The sequence below is a fragment of the Coenobita brevimanus genome, chromosome 17 (genome assembly GCF_032717465.1).
Source record: "Coenobita brevimanus isolate Jiangsu-jjx chromosome 17, ASM3271746v2, whole genome shotgun sequence".
NCBI classification, from domain to species: domain Eukaryota; kingdom Metazoa; phylum Arthropoda; class Malacostraca; order Decapoda; family Coenobitidae; genus Coenobita; species Coenobita brevimanus.
Window position 1 is genome coordinate 111499 of NC_136970.1, and position 21002 is coordinate 132500.

A 21002-nucleotide genomic window follows, 5' to 3' on the forward strand; every position below is an offset into this window, starting at 1 on the left:
TCCGGGGGCTTGAATGATGAGTGAATGGAAGCGTGACCCATTGGACTGGGCAGATTTAGGCTGTCTAGACATTGCTACTCCTCACCCTGCCCTGGGGTGAGAAAGGAGGTCTGGATGATGATGATGATGATGATAAATTTGAAGATAAAAAAAAATCTCCGTGTTTGAGTAGCACCATGCGTACGTTTGCGAACGGGAGTAGTGATCCCCCCACCCCCCCACCCCACCCTGACTTGAAGATAAACATCCAGGGCATCATCTGGTGGGGAGGGAAAAAATCTCTCTGTCTTTGCATGGCACCATGAGTAAGTTTGTTTAGGGGTGGAGCAGTTAGCGGTGATGCACGGCCACCGGAAGGTTAGCACAGCCTGAGCTGTGGCTTGCAACGCGATGCATCCCAGTCTGTGCTGTGGCTCTCAATCCATCCATCCACCCATCATCCAGTGCTATGTTGCCTCATGATAACATTTTAGTCAGACAAAGTTCACACCACACTGACAATTTGCAACCCACTCATCAAGCATAAGCTTGCAGTTAGCATGAAAAATTACCCAAAAGTTCGCAGTATTTCACACGGCACTTCTGGAATGTACAGCGTAGTCTGTCAATTGGCATTTCCAAAATTATCTCTTTGCTGCATTGATGCACTGTGTATCTCTTATATCACAGCTTCAGTGGTCACTGTTTTTCGTCTCATTAGCTGAGGGGTTAATGTTCTTTATTGTATTATTTATTAGTTTTTTCTTCCATACTTTCTTACACATCTTTTTCTGTGTGCATCAAATTGGTATCGCATAGAAACAGTTTATGTAACACCTTCTGCCACCTCAGCTGGCATAAAAGTACTGACAAGCATTTGCTCATTGCTGTACTGTACATATATACCATGTATGGCTTGGGTATTACTGAATCTTGAGGTAGGAACTTTTTGAGTTATGAACCAGGTCTCATTACCAATGAAGTTTGTAAGTAGGGGAGCAACTGGAAGCTAGTAGGGAAGAAGTGTCAGTGACATTCCTAAATTTGCCTGTGTTTTACCCTTCCAGTGGGTACTGGAGAGGGATGCCAGTGTGGTGGCATCGATAAACCTGGTAACTAGACAGCTCCACTGCACAGATTCAGTGTATACAAATATTGCTCAGTTCCCTCCTATCCCACTTAGGTGGGTGATGGACCAAAAGAGGAGGGGAACTTCAGCCTGCAGTCCACTGGGTCCACATCCAGATGAACCTAGGGCCACAGCAACAGTGGTAGGGTAGTAGTGGTTGTAATTGCAACCACTGGATGTAAACCTCACTGGACTGCATACTTAAGTTGCCCTGTTCTTGCAGTCCACCGTCCTTCTTTAGGGGTATTGGGAAATAATTTAGGAATGTTTGTATAACCAAGCAGACAAGTCACCCAGCTGTATTGGTGCCACCACATGAAGGCTCCCTTTTTCTACATCTTGTAAGTAGGGGAACAGCTGAACCAGTAAGAAGTGCTTGGAAAGATCCTTTAAGTTGGGGCTGGAGAGAGATGCCATCATTTGGTAACAGATGTACTGTAACAGGTAACTGGGCAGCTGTATTGCCCAGACATACAGGATGGTTCTTAAATAGTGCTTCAGTAGAAACTCAGCTAGCAGTATCTTATGCACTGCAGGGGAAGCTCAGTCTGCTGGTGTGGGTGTGGCAGTAGGAATAGGAAATTAAAATTAATGTTTTTTATGTGTCCGACTCTGGGCATAGGCTTCACAGCCTGCTCTCAAGGCCCAGTAGTCCTCCTACATACCATGCACCTCAACATGTCAGTGCAGATAACAGTAACACAGATGTCCCCACACACGAGAAGTTTCCTGGCAGAGTGGAATTGGAACACTTTATATGGACCAGCCTGTATAAGCATACCTCATCTCCCTTCCTATCCCTCAAAAGGAGGAGGGTGGATTGTAAGGGGAGGAGAACTTGAGCCTGCAGTCCACAGGAAAATGAGGTACCAAGACCTCATATTCACACCTCTGTATTATCCTCTTAAGTGATTACAGAATTTTATATTTTTGTATTCTGTACTTGAATGTTTACTGTTTTGTATATAAAAATTTTGAAATTATACAGATAAACAGATTATGTTTTATGGTGTTTATTCAGCCTTTACCTATAAATTCATTCTCAAAAGAAAGAAACAGAAAAACAACTTCATGGTCAGCTACAATAGAATTTGCCGACTAAAGATCTTTTCTGTCTGTTTGTCTATGCATCTGTGATATCTATATCTGCATCTCAGAAGGATGGCCACAAATGAATGGCCTCCATATCCCCCTTTCCTCTGCCGTCAGATAGTCCTTTCTCCAACCTCACCACCCACGTTCCACCTCTCCACCCCATCCCTGCATATCACCCTTATAAGGTCTGACCCTCCCTGTCTCACATACACTCTTCTAGTCAGTCTCTCATTCTCCATTATGTCCACATCTAAAGTGAATTACATGCAGTTCATATTATCACAATATAAGAATAACTGGAGATTAGTTTGTAAGGTAGGTAGGTGTGGTTACCATCTATTCATATGGTGCACCCTTCAGATGACTATGCACTGAGTTACCCATAGAATGGTTCAGTGTGATCCAGGAAACTATGCACAGTGTTGGCTGGTAACTGTATACAAGGTATGTGCAGAAAGTATCTGACCATAGATTCTAAAAAAATAAATAGCTAACCTGTTGAGCTAGGACACTAATCCCCATCAAAGTAGGCCCCTTCTGACACTACGCACGTATCCCAGCGTTCTTTCCACTGCCTGAAACATTTTTCACGCGTGATTTTCGGTATCTCCTGCAGGTGCTTTGTTGCATTCGTCATGATCTCTTCTGTCAGATGAACACTGCTCAAGACATTTCGGAGCGTGCAAATTGTGATCCAGACTTTCTGAAGACTGTTGTCTCTGGAGATGAGACTTGAGTGTATGAGTACGACCCAGAAGCCAAAGCACAGTCACCCTAGTGGAAGCATGCAGGGTTGTCTCTGCCAAAAAGAAAGAAAAAAAAAAATACAGGTTCTCAGCATGAACTGCACCCTCATGTTGACGTTTTTTTTCGACTACCGTGGTGTTGTGCATCACGAATACACACCAGAAGGTATGACTGTCAACAGACATTGCTGCCTCAATGTTATCTGTCGTCGTCTCGAGCATTTTGATGGAAGAGACCAGACCTTTGGAAGGTGGAAAGTTGGAGGCTGCACCATGACAATGCCCCTGCCAATTCTTCTCAACTGATTCAGGAATTTTTGGCCACGCACAACATCTCACAGGTTCAGCACATCCCTGCTCACCAGAAATGGCTCCATGCAGGGTTTGGTTATTCCCTTAGCCCAAAACTCCGCGTCAGGGTTCCTGATTTGAGACAAAAGAAGAGAGCATGACGAATGCAACGAAGCACCTGCAGGAAATACCGAGAACCAATTTTGATAAATATTTCAGGCAGTGGAAAGAATGTTGGGCTAAGCATGTCAAGTCAGAAGGGTCCTACTTTGAGGGAATTAGTGTCCTAGCTCAACAGGTTAACAATTTACTTTTTTAGAGTCCAAGTTGGATATGTTTTGAAGAGAACTCTTAATCAGATAATGCCTGGTGGTATAGTTGGTTAAGGTGCTCCAACTGGGTGGGACCTGTGATAAGTTTAAATCTGAGGAGTGGCTGGGGTTAATAAATCACATAGAGTCAGTCTGGGGTAATTGAGGATGATCACCTTGCCTTCAATGTCAGGACAGTTGTGTAGCCCTGAGCCCCAATATTCCTGATGGGGCAGAAAAGGAATGAATGCTGGAAGGTGGATGGCTAGCTTATTAGGTGTAGGGTAAGCACACCTCTGGGATGCATGTACCCCTTTATTCCACTAGCAATAGACTGGCCCCCCCATGTGCTGTTACATAATGGTCACACCTTCAAGTGCTGCCTGTCGAATGTCATATATGGCACATATCCTTCACGTGGTAAATTAACACAATAGCTCTACCCCACAGTTATTGCAAAAGAGAATTAAATATGGTTCTTTCACCTTAACTTGGCCCAAATTTTTCCTTCTTTTGCAGCTAATGTCATTTACCTACTGTACTTTCCACAACACTTCTTCAGACTTTTTTTTAACATGGCCCATATTTTTTCTGTTTACAGCTTACGTCACATAGCTCAAAGGCAAAAAAGAAAATGCTGTGGCTGTACATTCTGTCTATGGCACTTCATGACTATCCCCATATTGCTGTGTTGATCTGGTGTTACAACTCAGCATTGGAAATTCCGGCCAAGTTAGTGTGGAGAGGCAGAGTTAGGAAAAGACCACACACACACACACACACACACACACACACACACGTACGTTGAATTACAAAATTTGAGTGCAGGATGACAAGGCAGAGAGAGAGAGAGAGGATGTAGAGAAGAAGGATGCTGAACAGGATGATAACAAGGAACCAGTATACACTGAAAGAAAACATGAAGAGAATGGCATCATGATGATACTAATTGTGTTGTAATCTTTCACAGAGCCAGTAGGGGTGGTTCATCGGGTGGGTCAGACAGCACATCACCCCCTAGCACATATCGAGTGACGGGTACAAGCCCTATCGATGTAGCTGCACATATTAAGCTGCTTGGAGAGTCACTTAACAACATTGGACAGAAGCTGAAGGAGCATGAGGTAAGATAGTAGTAGTGGTAGTACTAACAGTAGTAGCAGTAGTAAATCCTCAATACTAGAAGCCTCTCCTGAGTTGAATAAAATCAAATGGTAGTGGCAAGAATAAGCCTAAAAAGACATTACATTTAAAAGCAAGTCATAGACAGAGGGAAAGGAATAAGTTGAAAGTGTGAGGTGTGATTCTCTCTCTCTCTCTCTCTCTCTCTTTCTCTCTTAGCATACAAAACTTATCTCTTCCAGAAAGAGTGTGATAGGAGAAAGTTAAAATCTTGGTATGTTCATGTTGAGATGCTTAGGCATATTACATTTAAGAGACTGGACATTGTAGGCAGTGGGAAGGGAAGACATTGAAGGCATATGAGTTAAGCATGTGATGTTATGTTATGGTATAATGATTTACAAGGAAGTTGGGGTTGACCAGTACTCTCAGTCAGTCAGGTCAACTCTGGAACCATCTTCTCCAGTCTGTATTTCCCTTTGTCTGTGACCCACAGTCTTTGAAACACATTCAGTCCAGCTACCTCAAAATGAGTGGATCTTGAATTTGGCTTTCTTCTTTTCAGTTTTTCTTGTAAACGTTAAATAAAAAAATTTATATTAAACTGTTGGGAGCATCACTTATTAACACTGGGTAGAAGTTGAAAATGAAAATTACACTCAGCCACAACTCCCACCTTTCTACATTTGCTCATACTGTACTCACTCACCATAACTTTAGTATCAGTAATTCCCTGCCCACTTTTTTTTTTTTTTTTTAATGCAAGGAACAAGGAACTAATACCTGGAAGAGTGCAATATTATTCCATCACCGGAAAAAGAAAAAAGAACTGAGAGTCAGATTCAGGATCCATTAATAATCAAGATGCCTGGACGCATTGCATTTGAAAGATTGGAGATCGTATGCAAAAGGATCTACAGACAGAGAAAGACCTGTTGCATCCATGAAATAGCAGGAGTATCAGTTAATTCTTGCATTCATCCTTTTGTGTACTTCAATATTTCATTTTCGTTTAGTTTATAAAGGATCCAACATACTTGCATGTACAGTATTGACCTTGGTCACCTAATGGCAGTGCTCCTCGCTGCTTGATCTCTAGCAGCCTCCATATTTAGTCCTTTACCAATGAGGTCATACTCTTTAACCTTGCTCCAGTTTTATTTTTTTATTATTATTTTTTTTTATCTGCTTTTTTACAACCTTGCCCTCAAGGTTCATGTGTCTCACCCAGTGCATCCAGTTGTTTTCTTTCCACATGCCCAAACCATATCAGCCCACATCTTCCCATCATAACCATATATTCAAGTCCAGTCATTCCTCTCAACCCTTCCCACTGTGTTCACATCTCTAACCCTGTGCACCCAATTGTCATCCTCATTTTTTCTTCCCAGGGTCAGATAGCAGTGTCAGGGAGCCTCTCGGTACTCCTGGACTCTATGCTTTGTGTATTGGGACCACTAACTTGCCTCACTGCCCACGTGGAGGCACTGAAAGGGGCTGTGCCAGATGCAACGCTTGTCAATATTCTCGACAACATTGCGTACATCATGCCAGGAATAGTCTAAGGAATTTCTGTATAATGGAATTTTTGTGTAATTTGCTGTAGTTCACTATTTTATTCTTATTTTATTCGAGATTTCCCAGTTGGTTTCACTTTAAAAGTTTCCTATAAGTTACATCAGCTGTATAGAAATAATTTATGATACATCAGAGAGCTTCCCTGATGCAGGTGTGTGTTCTGTATGCCTATGAGCTGAATTTGATTTTCCCAAGATGATCGCCCTTCCATGTTTTCTTATTGTTTTTACCCTAACTTAAGTTAGCCTATCGACTTAACCTGACCTGACCTAGCAGATTATCCTAAGAGGCTAACAGACTAACTTAATCTGATATTAAGAAAGCAAACGTACTCAAACTAAGACTTTCCAGGATGGGAAAAAGTGCAGAAATGGTACACAGAATGGAAATCAGATTCCCTGACTCATGATGAACACTGCCTGTACATGTATAAGTAGGAGTGGTGTTACTGTTAGTTAGTATTAAGAAATATTGTAAAGCAGTTGTTCATTAAGATTATACTGTGAGGTAATAAAACACACAGGAACAGAAGTTTTTTTTTTTTTCAATGCCCAGTCTGGTTTGATATCTGTCATACTTTCCAAATTACAGGACAGTTCTCAGATACAGAGAGGTAGATTTTAATATGCCTATTGATTTAGTGGGTTTAGGTGCACCAACTGCATATGGTCTCATTCCGAGGGGTGGTTGAGAGTTATTGCTCATACAGGTAAGGGGAGAGTAATTGGTCACTTTTCGATTAAGTGTTCGACCGAGTAGTCTCGCCTCAGGTTTCAGTGCTTCTTAATGGGGCAACACTGGATTGGATAATCAGTTTGTATAAAAGCTCCAATATGCTTGCATGCATTAGCCTTAGTCACCTAATGGTAGCTCCCCATGATGCATGATCTCTGGTAGCCTCCTTGTTCAGTCCCTTATCTCTGGAGTCACACTCTATGACCTCAACCCAGGTCTATATCAGTCTACCTCTTGCAGTCCTGCCCCAAGCATTTTCATTTCTCATGTTCTGCACCAAATTGTCATCCTCCATCCTCTCCACATGCCCAGACTACCTCAGTTTACCTCTGCTCATCACAACACTAATACACTCCAGTTCTATCCTTCCTTTTAACTCTTCTATCGTAACCCACTCCCCAGGCCTCGCATTCAAGGTTGCACTGCACATTCACCTAATCATTGTCATTTCTATGTGTTTGAGCCTCCAAATATCCTCCTCCTTTACTGCGTAGGTCTCACTACCATACAGCATTACACTCTTGACACATGCCTAATAGAAAGATCCCTTAGCATGGAGGGAGAGCCTTCTCAGTGTCAGGAGAGGCAACAGCTTCTTGAGTGTCTTCCAACCTTTCCTCACTTTAGCCACAGAACTAGCTCTAGCCCTACCTCCAGCACATAACATGTCTTCCCCCAAAAAAAATCTTCCACATCTTAAAAACTCACCAACAAGATCAATCCTTTCACGCCTGACATGTCCACACGCTCTCCCTGACACACCACACACATGAAATCAGCATTACCTTGCAGTCTACCTCTGATACCACTACATCTCTTATGCACCTGTCACAAACACTGCACAAGATGGATTCACTCCCCATGCCAATGTGGTAAACCACAAACATGAAAATGACACCATACTTCCTCTTAAGGAATCCGTGTTGGAGTTGGTATGGTACAGCAGATATTTTCTGAGCTTGAAACTAAACCAAGTGCCAAAACCATTTAATTACTTCCCAACAGTTGCTGGAAACTGTTAGGAAAACAGAATTTTTAGACGTGTAAGAAGGTCTGTAGCAACATGAAAGCCTCAGCTTGGACTTGACTCTACATACAATCCCTTAGAAGGAAAGATCACTTGTGGCTGAATGTGTCCTGGATGAGTGATGACTGTTTGGACATCTGTATGTCTGGGCAATACTGATGTTGCTGTGTGGTGCCCCTCATCACCACCACCCGGAGATATACTTTGCTCAACTTCAACTGAAGTTCATAAATTTTAATTTGGTGGAGATTTTTGTCTTTTTGCAGCCAATTTCCTGTACCTCAGTGGAAGAGAAATACATTATCTCCACTGCATCCTTTCCATACCACTTTTTCATGCCTAGCATCATATCCTACTGTTAATCTTTCCTTACAGCACAACTCTGATGTTGGTGTTGCAATTTTATGCCTGTCTGGCAGCAAACTCTCACCTCTTTTCTGTCAACTTTTTAATGTAAGCATTAAGCAACGTTGGGTCTGGTTAGTACTTGGATGGGTGACCGCCTGAGAACACCAGATGCTGTTGGCATAACGTTCTCCCTACGTGTCAAGTGGGGTTGGTGGAGGATTAGTGCCCCTCCCTGTAAAACAATTAACTCTAAGCCCTTGGCCACCCCGTTTGCGATACATGGCGTCTGGCAATGAATGAATGATGAATTATCCAGTACTCCCAGTCCTTCAAATATGGAACATCAACTCTGGGAATGTCTTCCTAAGTCTGTATTTCCTTCTGTCTTTGACCTCCTGTCTTTCCAACACAATATGTCCAGACATCTTGAAATGAACAGATCTTCAATTTGGTTCTCTGTTCTTTTGCTTTTTTTCTTGGAGGGAACAATCTTGCAGGCTTCAAGGCTTTGGTTTTATCTTGCATAAAAAAACAAAAATGCAAGTGGGGCTGGACCTAGTTCTATGGCTGGGGTAAGGAGTGGTTGGAGGAATTTCAGGAAGCTGTTGCCTCTCCTGACATCTGACTCTGAGAGGGCTCTCTCTCTGTACTAAGGAACCTTTGTATGCAGCATGTGTTAGGAGTGTGGTGTTGTATGGTAGTGAGACCTGGGCAGTAAAGAAAGAGGATATCTATAGGTTCATACATACAGAAATGACAATGATTAGAAGGATGTGTAGTGCATCCCTGAATACAAGACCAGTGAAGAGTTGAGGGGAAGGATGAAACTGGAGTGTATTGGTGTTGGTCTAAGGAGGGGTTGACTGAGACATAGATGGCGTGTGGAGAGGGTAGAGGGTGGCAGTTAGGAGCGAAAAGTGAGAAATGTGAACGTTGGAGGTAGGATTGCAAGACGCAGACCAAAAAGGATATGGGACGAGGTCATAAGAGTGTGATCTCAAGAATAAGGGACTGAACAGGGAGGCTCCCAGAGACTGAGCAGTTTGGAGAGCTGCCATTAGGTGACCAAGGCCAATGCATGCAAGCATTTTGAAGCCTTTAGAAACGATACAACGAGTATAGGTGCTGGAGAGGGATGCTTTCATATTGTGGTGTTGATATGATCAGTCAGTGGAGCTGTCCAATTGTATGAGTGTCCCTCAGTCCCATGAAAGGAGAATGATATATTGCAGAATGGCAGTTTCAGACTGCATTCCACTGGGTTCACATGCAGATAAGATAGGTGTCACAACAACAGTTAGTGATACCACACTGCTGTAAATTGGATGTATCACACCACCTATCTCTAATAATTCTGTTGTCATACACTATACTGTCATTCTTTTTCTTTGAAACCGATTCATCTCTCTCTCTCTCTCTCTCTCTCTCTCTCTCTCTCTCTCTCTCTCTCTCTCTCTCCAAGTGACTCTGCAATGAGTGACAAACCAAATGGTTTCAACCAAGGAAACCATTTACAACACTGAGTGGTATCATATAACCAAATGACATTTGAAACCGATTCATCTCTCTCTCTCTCTCTCTCTCTCTCTCTCTCTCTCTCTCTCTCTCTCTCTCTCTCTCTCTCTCTCTCAAGCAATCACTCAGAATTTTTTTTCATCTAATTATCTACTCATATAAGTTTACTCATTTTGTTTACAGTTGTTCTGTATGAAATGATTTTTTATATTCAGTATTTGCATTCTAAAAAACATACGACAGCGAACAAATTAATTAGTTCATTAGGCAAAGAATACTGATCTAGTAGTATAAATGTCTAATCAGAGAGAGAAAGAGAGAGAGAGAGAATTTTGTTGCTAGCGCATGGGAATTTCTTTGCACGCAAACTGTTTCACAAACTCACCATCTTAAAGTATTAACTAACTTTGGCTAACCGTCTTACACACTAACCATATTCAACTAATTCACTATCTTATTAACCATCTTGTGCTGCGGTAAGCTGACCGTCTTACACACTAACCATCTTTAAAGTAATTCACTAACTTAAGCTAATCGTGTTACACACTAACCATATTCAACAAATTCTCTATCTTAGTAACCATCTTGTACTGTGGTTGGCTGATCGTCTTACACATTAACCACCTTAAAGTAATTCACTTTCTTATTAACCGTCGTATGTTGCGGTAAACTAATAACTTCACACACTAATCGTCTTATACTGTACTAGGGTAACCATATGACAGCCCTCTAATGTTATGCTGGTCTAACCATCTTACACAATAACAATCTATACTAGGCTAACCATGTTACTAACCTTCTTATGCTATGGTAGGCTAACCATCTTGCTCAATACCATCTTAAACTATAACAGGCTAACCATGTTACTGCTATACGTCTTAGGCTAGGCTTGACTGACCGTCTTACCAACTATCTGATACTATATCGATCCAACTTGCACATCAACCATATTACTCACTAAGCAGATTTACTCTGTACCTCTGATTAATAGCATATCAACTCTTATCGTAATATAACGACCAGTGCGTTTATGACTTACCTTTCGCTGATGGTAGTAACAATGTTGCAACACATCTTTCCTTGATTCCCATTTGATTTTTTGGCACTGGCACATTCAGAACTTGGTATTTTAAGTTTCTCCGCACGGCACTCTGTTCATAATGTAAACTGCATATCACAGCTTTGTCAGTATTAATGGGATCTTGCCTTTCACGCAGCTGAACCCATTTCCTCATTTCTTAATTTTTTGGGAAACTGTGGAATGTGACTTTTCGTCTTTTGGTGTGGCACGAGAAGCATCCATATACTGAACAGTAATTGGGCATTTTTCACTCCCTGTGTATGGAAACAATCGTGGAAACGTGGCAGATAATACGTCAATTTCAAATGTGAGCGCCACACCTCACGAACGTTGACAGACTGATCAGCTGTGGGGCCTGTAGGCCGCAGGTAGGGAAAGGAGAGTGTGACGTCATCACCCATGCGAGGGGGCGTTTTCTTTCGTTCCCGGGCGGCCCTTGAGTAGACATTGTAATCTATGGGTATTGCTTAAAAAGGGAGTGCTACCTTTCGATACTTTGCAGCGAAATGTAATTTCTTGTGTTGTTGATCCACCCCAGTCGTCTAGCTGAGCAAACCCATCAACCACCGGTATATAAGTGCTCTTGCAGGATCATCCTGTGCAGTGAATCGATGTTCCCTTGCGAGGAAAAGTGTGGAGGTTTGATTCTTGGATGAACGCCGAATTTGCATCTCCACCCAGCCAACAGAGGCACCATTGTAGGTCCACATCACCCTGTTAATTGGTTATATGGTTACCACCCTGAGTTGTAAATGATTTCATGGGATACAGGAAACATTAGGCTCGTCACTCAGCGTAGAGCCCCCTGAAATAGAAAGACTTGTAATAAAAAGTGAAAAGAAGGAAAGGGAAAAGTTGGAAGAGAGTAGGATAAATACAGAAAAAGAGTAATCAAGATAAAGGAAGAAGTAGGCGACATTACATCAAGTGAATAGTAGCCTAGATCGCCACTACCTACCACTACCATATTTTGTGTAATGGAAGGTATGTGGAAAGGAGACTTGTGCATTACTGTTTATGTTTATTTATTCCTTAATATTTGTGGTGGTGGGGATGCGGCGCCCAACATCCAGTCATTGAATGAAGTACTATCTTCAGGTAACTCAGCACTGAGCGACGAGCCGTGTGACCTCTTAATTGTAACCGAGGTAGCAGTTCAGTACGCTAGACTAGACATTAACCACATAACCAGATGATGCCTGGTGGCCCAGTGGGTTAAGACGCACCAGGGTCCATATGAGTATACAGCAGAGGAGTGATTTTTTTTTCTTTTTTTTTTTACATAATGCCACTTGGCGGTTAGCGAGGCTGGCCACTCTCGCTATAAATGTTGAGACTGAGTAACCTGGCCCCGGGCTTCTACGCTCCTGATGAGGCAAAAAATGGATGATACCGCACATACACAGGTAGACAGACAGACGGACAACATACGTATACATACATACATAAATACATACATACATACATGCATGCATACATACACAGGTAGATAGAGAGAAAGACAAATAGATGAACAGATCGACTAACAGATAGAAAGATTTCTGTACCCGACTATATATTGTATTTTGTTCTTGCTAACCAATGGAGTTAGAGGAGGCTAAGTATTTCTGATTTACTTTATTTGACCCTGGATTGCAGCTTTGGGTGGATAGATAGTTAGATAGATAAATAGAACTTGACTTTGGCTATTATTTTACCTTGGAGGGAACAATTTTGCAGGCCTCTAGCCTTTGGTTCCTTCTTCATTGCATAAAAAGATAGATAAGTAGACAGATAGCTACAAATGATTAGCTATCGAGAGAGAGAGGGAGAGAGAGAGAGAGAGAGAGAGAGAGTCTAGCCTAAGGTGTGGCTGAAGCACATTAAATATTTCTTCTAATATTTCATGACGCCTTCTGATTCCCATGACGCTTATATGTATCTGTCTATCTGTCCATCAACGTGTTTATCTGCCTATCTATCCATCTGTCTATCTGTGTCGATCTATCTATATATCTATGTCTTTCAATCTATCTATCTGTTCATTTGTGTTTATCGTTTCGTTTCGTTTCGTTTATAAAGGCTCAAAAATGTTTGTTTAATGGCGGCTCTCCATGCTGCTCGATCTCAGGCAGCCTCCATATTCAGTCTCATATCCCTGAGGTCACCCTATGACCTCCTCCCAGGTCTTTTTCGGTCATCCTCCATCCTCCATCCTCTCCGCGTGCCGACACTCTCAATCTGCCTCTCCTCATCACAACACCAATACACTTCAGTCCCACCCATCCTATCAACTCTTCCATCGTAAACAGCCTCCCCAGGCCTCGCATTCAAGGAAGCACTGCACATCCACCTAGTCACTGTCACTTCTGTACGTCTGAGCCTACGAATATCCTCTTCCTTCACTGCCCAAGTCTCATTACCATAGAGCATTACACTCCTAACACATGCCACATACAGAGATCCCTTAGTACGTAGAGGGGGCCCTTTCAGTGTCAGGAGAGGCAACAGGTCCCTGAACTTTCAACCACTCCTCACTGAAGCCGCAGCCCCACTTCCAGCACATACTATGTCTCCCAAGTAACAAAACTCTTCTACATACTCAAGAGACTCGCCAGCAGGATCATTTCACTCGCTCCTGACAATCTCCATATGGTCTCCCCGACACATCACACACACTATCTATGTCTATCCAAATATCTGTCAATCTATCTATCTACCTATTTGTATGTCTTTCTGTCTATCCATCTATCTATCTGTCTATCTATCTACCTATCTATTTATCTATCTGTCTATCTATCTATCTATCTATCTATTTATCTATCTGCCTGATTGTCTATCTATCCATCTGTCTATCTATCTGTCTGTTAGTTCCTCTTCTACATTTCTCTCACTGTATATGTGTATTATGTATATCTGTATATGTGTGTGCATGCTGTGTACGTATGTATGAATATATATATATGTATTTAATGATGTATGTATTTGTTTTAAGGTATATATACCTTTATGTATGTTTCTTTGTCTGTGCGTATCTGTCTATCTGTCTGTTTATTTATCTGTCGCCATACACCCTTGGCCTTTCGCCTCTGTGAATTTACAGTAAGATAAGAGCGGCGAGAATTCAGCAGAGAGAGAGAGAGAGAGAGAGAGACCATATGCTCTCTCACGTTTTTACAGTACATCCTCCCCAACAGACACACGTTCATTTACATACATACACACACACGCACACCAACGCACACACGTCCATTTACATATGTACACGTACAAGCTCACGCACTCACACACGCACAAATACAGTATGTGCACACAAGTGGTAACATGTACTGATACACTGACTGGCATACATACATACATACATACATACATCACGCATACATACAACCATACTATACATACATGCGTAGATAAATGCTCTGAACTCTCCAACTTGAATTCTTCGCGCTCCTGGCACCTTGTCAAAAACCTTTCTATCAACTTTACCTCATCATCCTTCCATCCTCTTTTCCACTCTGATGACTCTGTAGCTATTTCTTCTACTGATAAAGCAGATCTCTTCGCTCAGACTTCCTCCTCCAAATCCACCTTAGAAGATTCCGGTGCTGTTCCTCCATCACTTCCCCCCCTCCCCCCTCTGACTTCCTCATGGCTGACATCAAAATTTCTTCAGCTGATGTATTTTCTGCCATCAGTGGTCTCAATACTAACAAGGCATATGGGCCTGATGGGGTCCCTCCTGTTCTCCTCAAGAACTGTGTGCTTCTGTGCCTACACCCTGCTTAGGTAAACTCTTTCTATCAACTTGTACCTTTCCTTCTTGCTGGAAGTCTGCTTTCACTCAGTCTGTCCCAAAGAAGGGTGACCATTCCCAACCCTATAATTATCGCTCAATTACTTTAACATCCTCTATCTTAAAAGTTTTGAGTCTCTTCTTAACAAAAAATAAATGAATAAATAAATAAATAAAGCATCTTTCCCATCATAACCTTCCTTCTGATCGTCAGAATGAGTTCCGTCAGGGACGCTCCACTGGCAATCCTCTCACCTACCTTTCAGACTCCTGGTCATCCTCCTCTCAGGACTTCGGCGAAAGCTTTGCCATTGCACTTGACACCTCAAAGGCTTTCGATCGAGTCTGGCATACATATTTATTTTCCAAACTGCTCTCTTACGGTTTCTGTCCTTCTGTCTGTGCCTTCATCTCTAGCTTCCTTTCTGGCCGTTCTGTAGCTGCTGTTGTAGACGGCCACCGTTCTTCTCCTAAATCAGTCAATAGTGGTGTTCCTCAGGGCTCTGTCCTATCACCAGCTCTCTTCCTCTTGTTAATCAATACCTGTCCACTCATATGCTGATGATTCCACCTTTCACCTTTCCATTCGCTTCCTGCAGCGTCCATTTCAGCAATTACTTCAACAAACAAGGGATGAGGCTATGGCACTCTTAATGTCTGAGTTGGCTCGTAATCTCTGACTGGGGTAAAAGTAGTATTGTTGTTTTCAATGCATCAAAAACTCATTTCTCACATCTATCAACCCCTTGAAATCTTCCACAGTAGTACCCACTAATGTTTAATGATATCCAGATTAATCCTGCATCATCATTAAACATACTGTACATTGGGTTTCATTCTTTCGAGATTTATCTTGGAAAGATAATATTACATCTCTTGTAAAATCTGCTTCTGAGAGATTAGATGTGCTAAGCCGACTCCGCGCCTTCTTTTCCCTTGCACAGTTGTTGACTTTATACACGGGTTTTATTCGCCCCTGTGTAGAGTACAACTCTCATATGTGGGGAGGCTTCCCACATACAGCTCTTCTCAATAAGGTGGAGTCAAAGACCTTTCGTTTCATTAACTCTCCTCCTCAAAGGCTCCCTTCAGCCTCTGTCTCTTCGCCGCACTGTTGCATCTTTATCTCTATTCTATCGCTACTTCAATGGTCATTGCTCCCCTGAACTAGCTGCTTGCACACCACCACCACTGCGATGGGCGCGTAGCACCCGTCATGCAATAAACTCTCATCCCTTTTCTGTCCAACTCCCTTATGCAAGAGTTAACCGTTACTCCCAGTCCTTCATTTATGCAACAGGTCAACTCTGGCAATGTCTCCCTCTGTATTTCCTACTTATCATGATCTCCAATCTTTCAAACACAGTGTGTCCAGGCATCTCGAAATGAACGGATCTTGAATTTGGCTCTCTGTTTTATTGTTTTTGTTTTTTCTTGGAAGGAACGGTTTGTGGGCTCCTGGCCTTTAGTTCCTTCATCCTTGCATAAAAAAAAAAAATCCATCCATCCATCCACCCATCCATCCATACATGCATTCATGCATGCATGCATATACATACATACATACATACATATATACGCACATACATACGCACATTTATATATATGTACTGTACATACAGAATTACACACACACACACACACACACACACACACACACACACACACACTTTTTCCTAAAATAATGATATAGCCTACAGTAGATACAGAGCAAGATTCTCTCTCTCTCTCTCTCTCTCTCTCTCTCTCTCTCTCTCTCTCTCTCTCTCTCTCTCTCTCTCTCTCTCTCTCTCTCTCTCTCTCTCTCTCTCTCTCTCTCTTTCTTCCATTAATAACACCTTTTTTTTTTTTCTTGCGTACAGCTGGTTGTGGTTCCCTAGGGGGAGAGAGAGAGAGAGAGAGAGAGAGAGAGAGTTGCTGGCTTCGGCACAAATGTGTGAAAAAATTAAGTGTTGCTAGAGATTGAAAATATGAGAGGAGGAGGAGAAGGAGGAAGAGGAAGAGAAGCAGAAGCAGGAGATGAAGAAGAAGAAGGAGAAGCTTTGACTGTAACCGGAGAAAGTAAAATTTAAATTTTTGTAGGGAAGAAAAAGTTCTGGAGGTTTTTGTCTTCGTGTTGACAAATCTTGAGAGAGGGAGAGAGAGAGAGAGAGAGAGAGAGAGAGAGAGAGAGAGAGGAGAGGGGAATATGACAGTGATAAATAGGGGAAAGGAGTCGAAAGGTGTGTGTGTGTGTGTGTGTGTGTGTGTGTGTGTGTGTGTGTGTGTGTGTGTGTGTGTGTGTGTGTGTGTGTGTGTGTGTAAGTAAGTAAGTAAGTAAGTAAGTGGGTAAGTAAAAATAAACTTGCTTGACTTTGACTTGATTTTCTTCATGACCATGGAAAAAAAAAAAATCAAGCGAGGTGTGAAACTCATGATTAAGCCAAATTAAAAAGACGAAATATTTGCGAGAGAGAGAGAGAGAGAGAGAGAGAGAGAGAGAGAGAGAGGTGAGTCATTTTACTCAGCGGTTTAACATTTCTATTAAACTCCTTCCTCTTCCTTGGCATCATATCCTAAGTAAAACACCTGATTCTTGGCGATGTACTTTGCGCATTACATCGCAATACTTTATTGCATAACCTTACCTAAACTATATTCACCGGTATGCAAGAGTGTGTTGAAGTGCAATATGGAAACTAAATTTCCTTAGGGAGAGTGCTACGAGGCCTCTTTGGCAGCCTAGCATACTTTATATTTCTCAGTACTGTGAGGCTGTGTCAGTTTGAAACATTCGTCTGACATCAGTTGGAGTGGAATACGTAAGTTGTCTCGACCTTGAGAGTGGTAACATCATCGTGTCTTGGGTCAGATACATACAAGAGGATACTCAAGTGTAATATGCAGGATAAATCGCTAAGGAAGTGGTGTTGCAAGATCTCTCAAGGCAAAAAATCTTGACTCGGTCTTGGCCTGAAGTTAGCAGTGCCAGTGCCCCAGACGTCGTGGAGTGGGAATGAGCGCCGCTCCTCACTCGTCGCTCTTGATCCACTCGTGTATTTATTTTTCATTGTTTTTCACTTTAGAAAATTGATAACATTGGCATCCTTTATCACTGAGGGATCAATTAATCATGTAGACGTGTGTAATTGATATATTTGTGTGATTTTGACTTTTTTTTAAATGAAACTTGAACTTTGACAGTATTGTCATTTTGTATCGAGAAAATAATCATTGTTTTGGTTGTGTGAAGTCGACATATATACGTTTATTACTCATTTGGGCGTTAGAATTTTAATAATACCGAACAATTCTGAGTCTCAGTGGACCATATATGCTATAGGCCTGGGAGGAGTATATATATTATCTTTTGGACAGTGATGGGATATGAAATTGATGAGGAAGTTTGTGATAAAAGCAAAATGTCTGTGAATGAGAAATGTTGTTGCTGTTTGTTGTGACCCCAGTCTCATCTGAACGAGAACACGGTGGACTGTAGGCTGAGGAATACTCATCAAATCAAACTCGACTTGTCATGAGCAAATTACGATTCATTTTATTTACCTGTGTATTTTTCTGATATATAAACATACCATTCGTGACTGCTATAGAAAACTTCATTGTATCACACAACACGTACCCCTGTGATTTAACTAAGAAATTTACTGTGTAGCTGATATGTATGATTCTAATTTGTGTGTGTGTGTGTGTGTGTGTGTGTGTGTGTGTGTGTGCGACTGAGTATGAGATTGATGTTGATGGGGACAGATAGATAGATGGATAGATACATTGAGAGACAAGCAGATAGACAGACAGAGACAGACAGACAGATAGATGGATAGACAGACAGATAGATAGATAGATAGACAGATAGATAGATTGAGAGACAGGCAGATAGACAGACAGAGACAGACAGACAGATAGATGGATAGACAGACAGAGATAGATAGATAGATAGATAGACAGACAGATAGATAGAAAGACAGACAGAGGGTTCTTGGCCAGCATAAGTGGACTTGAAGTAGGGTCCATCTAAGTAGGAGAGAGAGAGAGAGAGAGAGAGAGAGAGAGAGAGAGAGAGAGAGAGAGAAAACGTACACGTGATTAACTGGGTAAGGTTAGGTCACGAAAATAAGATGATTGTTTCTCTCTCTCTCTCTCTCTCTCTCTCTCTCTCTCTCTCTCTCTCTCTCTCTCTCTCTCTCTCTCTCTCTCTCTCTCTCTATAACAGTTCATGAAGGGAATGTTTGAAGGAGTTTGTGAACTTTTGAACTGCGTTATTGAACAGTGAAAAGGCATATCAAGGAGAGAATTATTTTGTTCAGTAATATATGAACTTTGATCAGAATTGTGAAAGACTGGAAATGTAATAAACCCGAACAGTTACTGAACGAATGGACAGATCTACTGATACACAGCAGAGACCGATGAACGCAAACCAAATGCGATTAAGACTGAACTTAATTTGTGATAGGAAACAGTGACCTTGAACAGACTTATTTAGAAATGAATAAAAGAAAATTATCAATTATGTGCCTCAATAGAACTGTGGTCTTGGAACAAAATTAATGTAGAGTTAGAATATAAAAAGAATTGAACAAAATTAGGGAAGAGAATTACTGAACAGAGTTAATTAATATTTGTGAACTGAACTGATGAACAAAAAAGTGGGATTTGATAGTAGTAATTTGCAAAATATGTGGAAGTGAACTGAGAAAGTGAACTACTGAACAGAATCAGTGAAATGTGTGAAAGTCAGAAAGTGAACCCTCCAAGAAAAGCGGAAATTTAAAATGCTATAATTTTGATCCTGAGAAACTGTTTTATATTTTCATACTTGCATCAGCCGGACGATTTTATGCTTGCCAAAGACAAACGATTTTAAACAGGTAAACTGTGGCCCCTCCTTGTCTATAGATTAAGTCGGAGAATGTGATAGAAAAATGCTGGACAAGAAAGCCCTTACACCTTCCTCACCCTCTCATAAACCCTCTCCTCCTCCCCATCATCATCGTCATCGTTCGCCATCTCCTCCTCCTCCGCTTTCCTCTTCCTTCCCCCTCTCCCCTCCCCCTTCTTCCCTCCTCCTCCCCCTCCTCACCGCCTTCTTCTGCCTCCTTGTCCTCTCACACGGGGTCTCCTTCTACTATCTCTTAACTCGCTTGGAGGGAATTAGAATCCGACTTGATATGGCTGAGCTGCAAGTCGGCGACAGTGATAGTTTTCTGGCCAGTGAAGTGACTTGGCTTCGAACCCGGCTTGAAGATTTGTCGGAGGTGTATGGGTTGCCAGCCCACAACGCCCACGCACACCGACAGCTACGCCCACAGCTTGATTTAGAAGATGGCGGCGGTGAGAAGAATCGGAGCAGCAAAGCTAAGTGGCTGGGAACTCAACTCGTAGATGATACGAGTGATTCTCAGCTTTCTACACACGCCCACACCTTCCTACAACCCACTCACACCCGCCCACACCTACCCAACCCACAGTCACACCCACACCTTGATTTAGAAGACGGTAGGACTGGTACACATCAAAGTACCGACGCGACACGGCTACAAACCAATCCCGGGGATGCTTCCAGTGATTCCCAGCTTCCCAACCCCACCCATCCCATACTACCGACCCACCCACACGCCCATACCTTCCCAGAACACGCCCACACCCACCCACACCCACACCCCACAATCCCCCCAAACCCAGCCATGAGAACAAAGCGGGGGGCTACGGATGGTTCCTATGGGCTCTCTGGAACAACGAACGGGGTTGCAGGTGGAAATGGTCGCTCGAATGTGCAGTTGCAAGACCGGGAGACCAACAGGAGGAGTGAGGTTGATAAATCATGGCTACAGCTGACTTCATATGCCAGAATTCCGGTAAGTTCTATGCTTTTTAATTTGTGTGTGTGTGTGTGTGTGTGTGTGTGTGTGTGTGTGTGTGTGTGTGTGTGTGTGTGTGTGTGATTTGTGTGCACATACTTTATACATTTGTAGAGACATGTATGCATATACATCGCAGCAAACACACACACATGCTTCAAACATACACTAATAGACAGTTAGATAGATGATCAGATAGACCAACAGATAGGCAGATATATAGACAAATAGAGACAGACAGACAGACAGATAAAGATGTTTAGGTGTATTACATTACCCATCCACCCATCTAGTTTCCAAGCCACATTAAATACCAAACCTCCAACCATTAAATTCTGCAACCACTGTGCTAACCACTCGGTCACCAACTCCTCTCCTCCCCTCCCACCTTTTGTCCCAGACGCTCGTGAGAGAG

The 21002-nt window shown here is 42.3% G+C and overlaps 2 protein-coding genes across 4 annotated transcripts in view; both read left to right on the forward strand.

Moving 5' to 3' along the window:
• The window catches only part of LOC145391250 (HMG box-containing protein 4), a 186101-nt gene that overhangs the window by 29294 nt on the left and 135805 nt on the right, over positions 1–21002 (forward strand). For 2 of the 3 annotated variants that reach the window (XM_080265921.1, XM_080265922.1), the window contains 2 exons: positions 4522–4675; positions 6065–6762. In XM_080265921.1, the coding sequence (XP_080122047.1) occupies positions 4522–4675; positions 6065–6238 (328 nt within the window). In that variant the 3' untranslated portion in view covers positions 6239–6762. Of the gene's footprint in view, positions 1–4521; positions 4676–6064; positions 6763–21002 lie in introns of those variants that run through there. The other variant, XR_013895795.1, reaches the window with a different exon arrangement.
• Positions 19845–21002, forward strand: part of LOC145391163 (uncharacterized) — a 10453-nt gene continuing 9295 nt past the window's right edge. Inside the window, exon 1 of the mRNA XM_080265841.1 lies at positions 19845–20584. Coding sequence (XP_080121967.1) covers positions 19898–20584 — 687 coding nt within the window. The 5' untranslated portion in view covers positions 19845–19897. The remainder of the gene's footprint in view (positions 20585–21002) is intronic.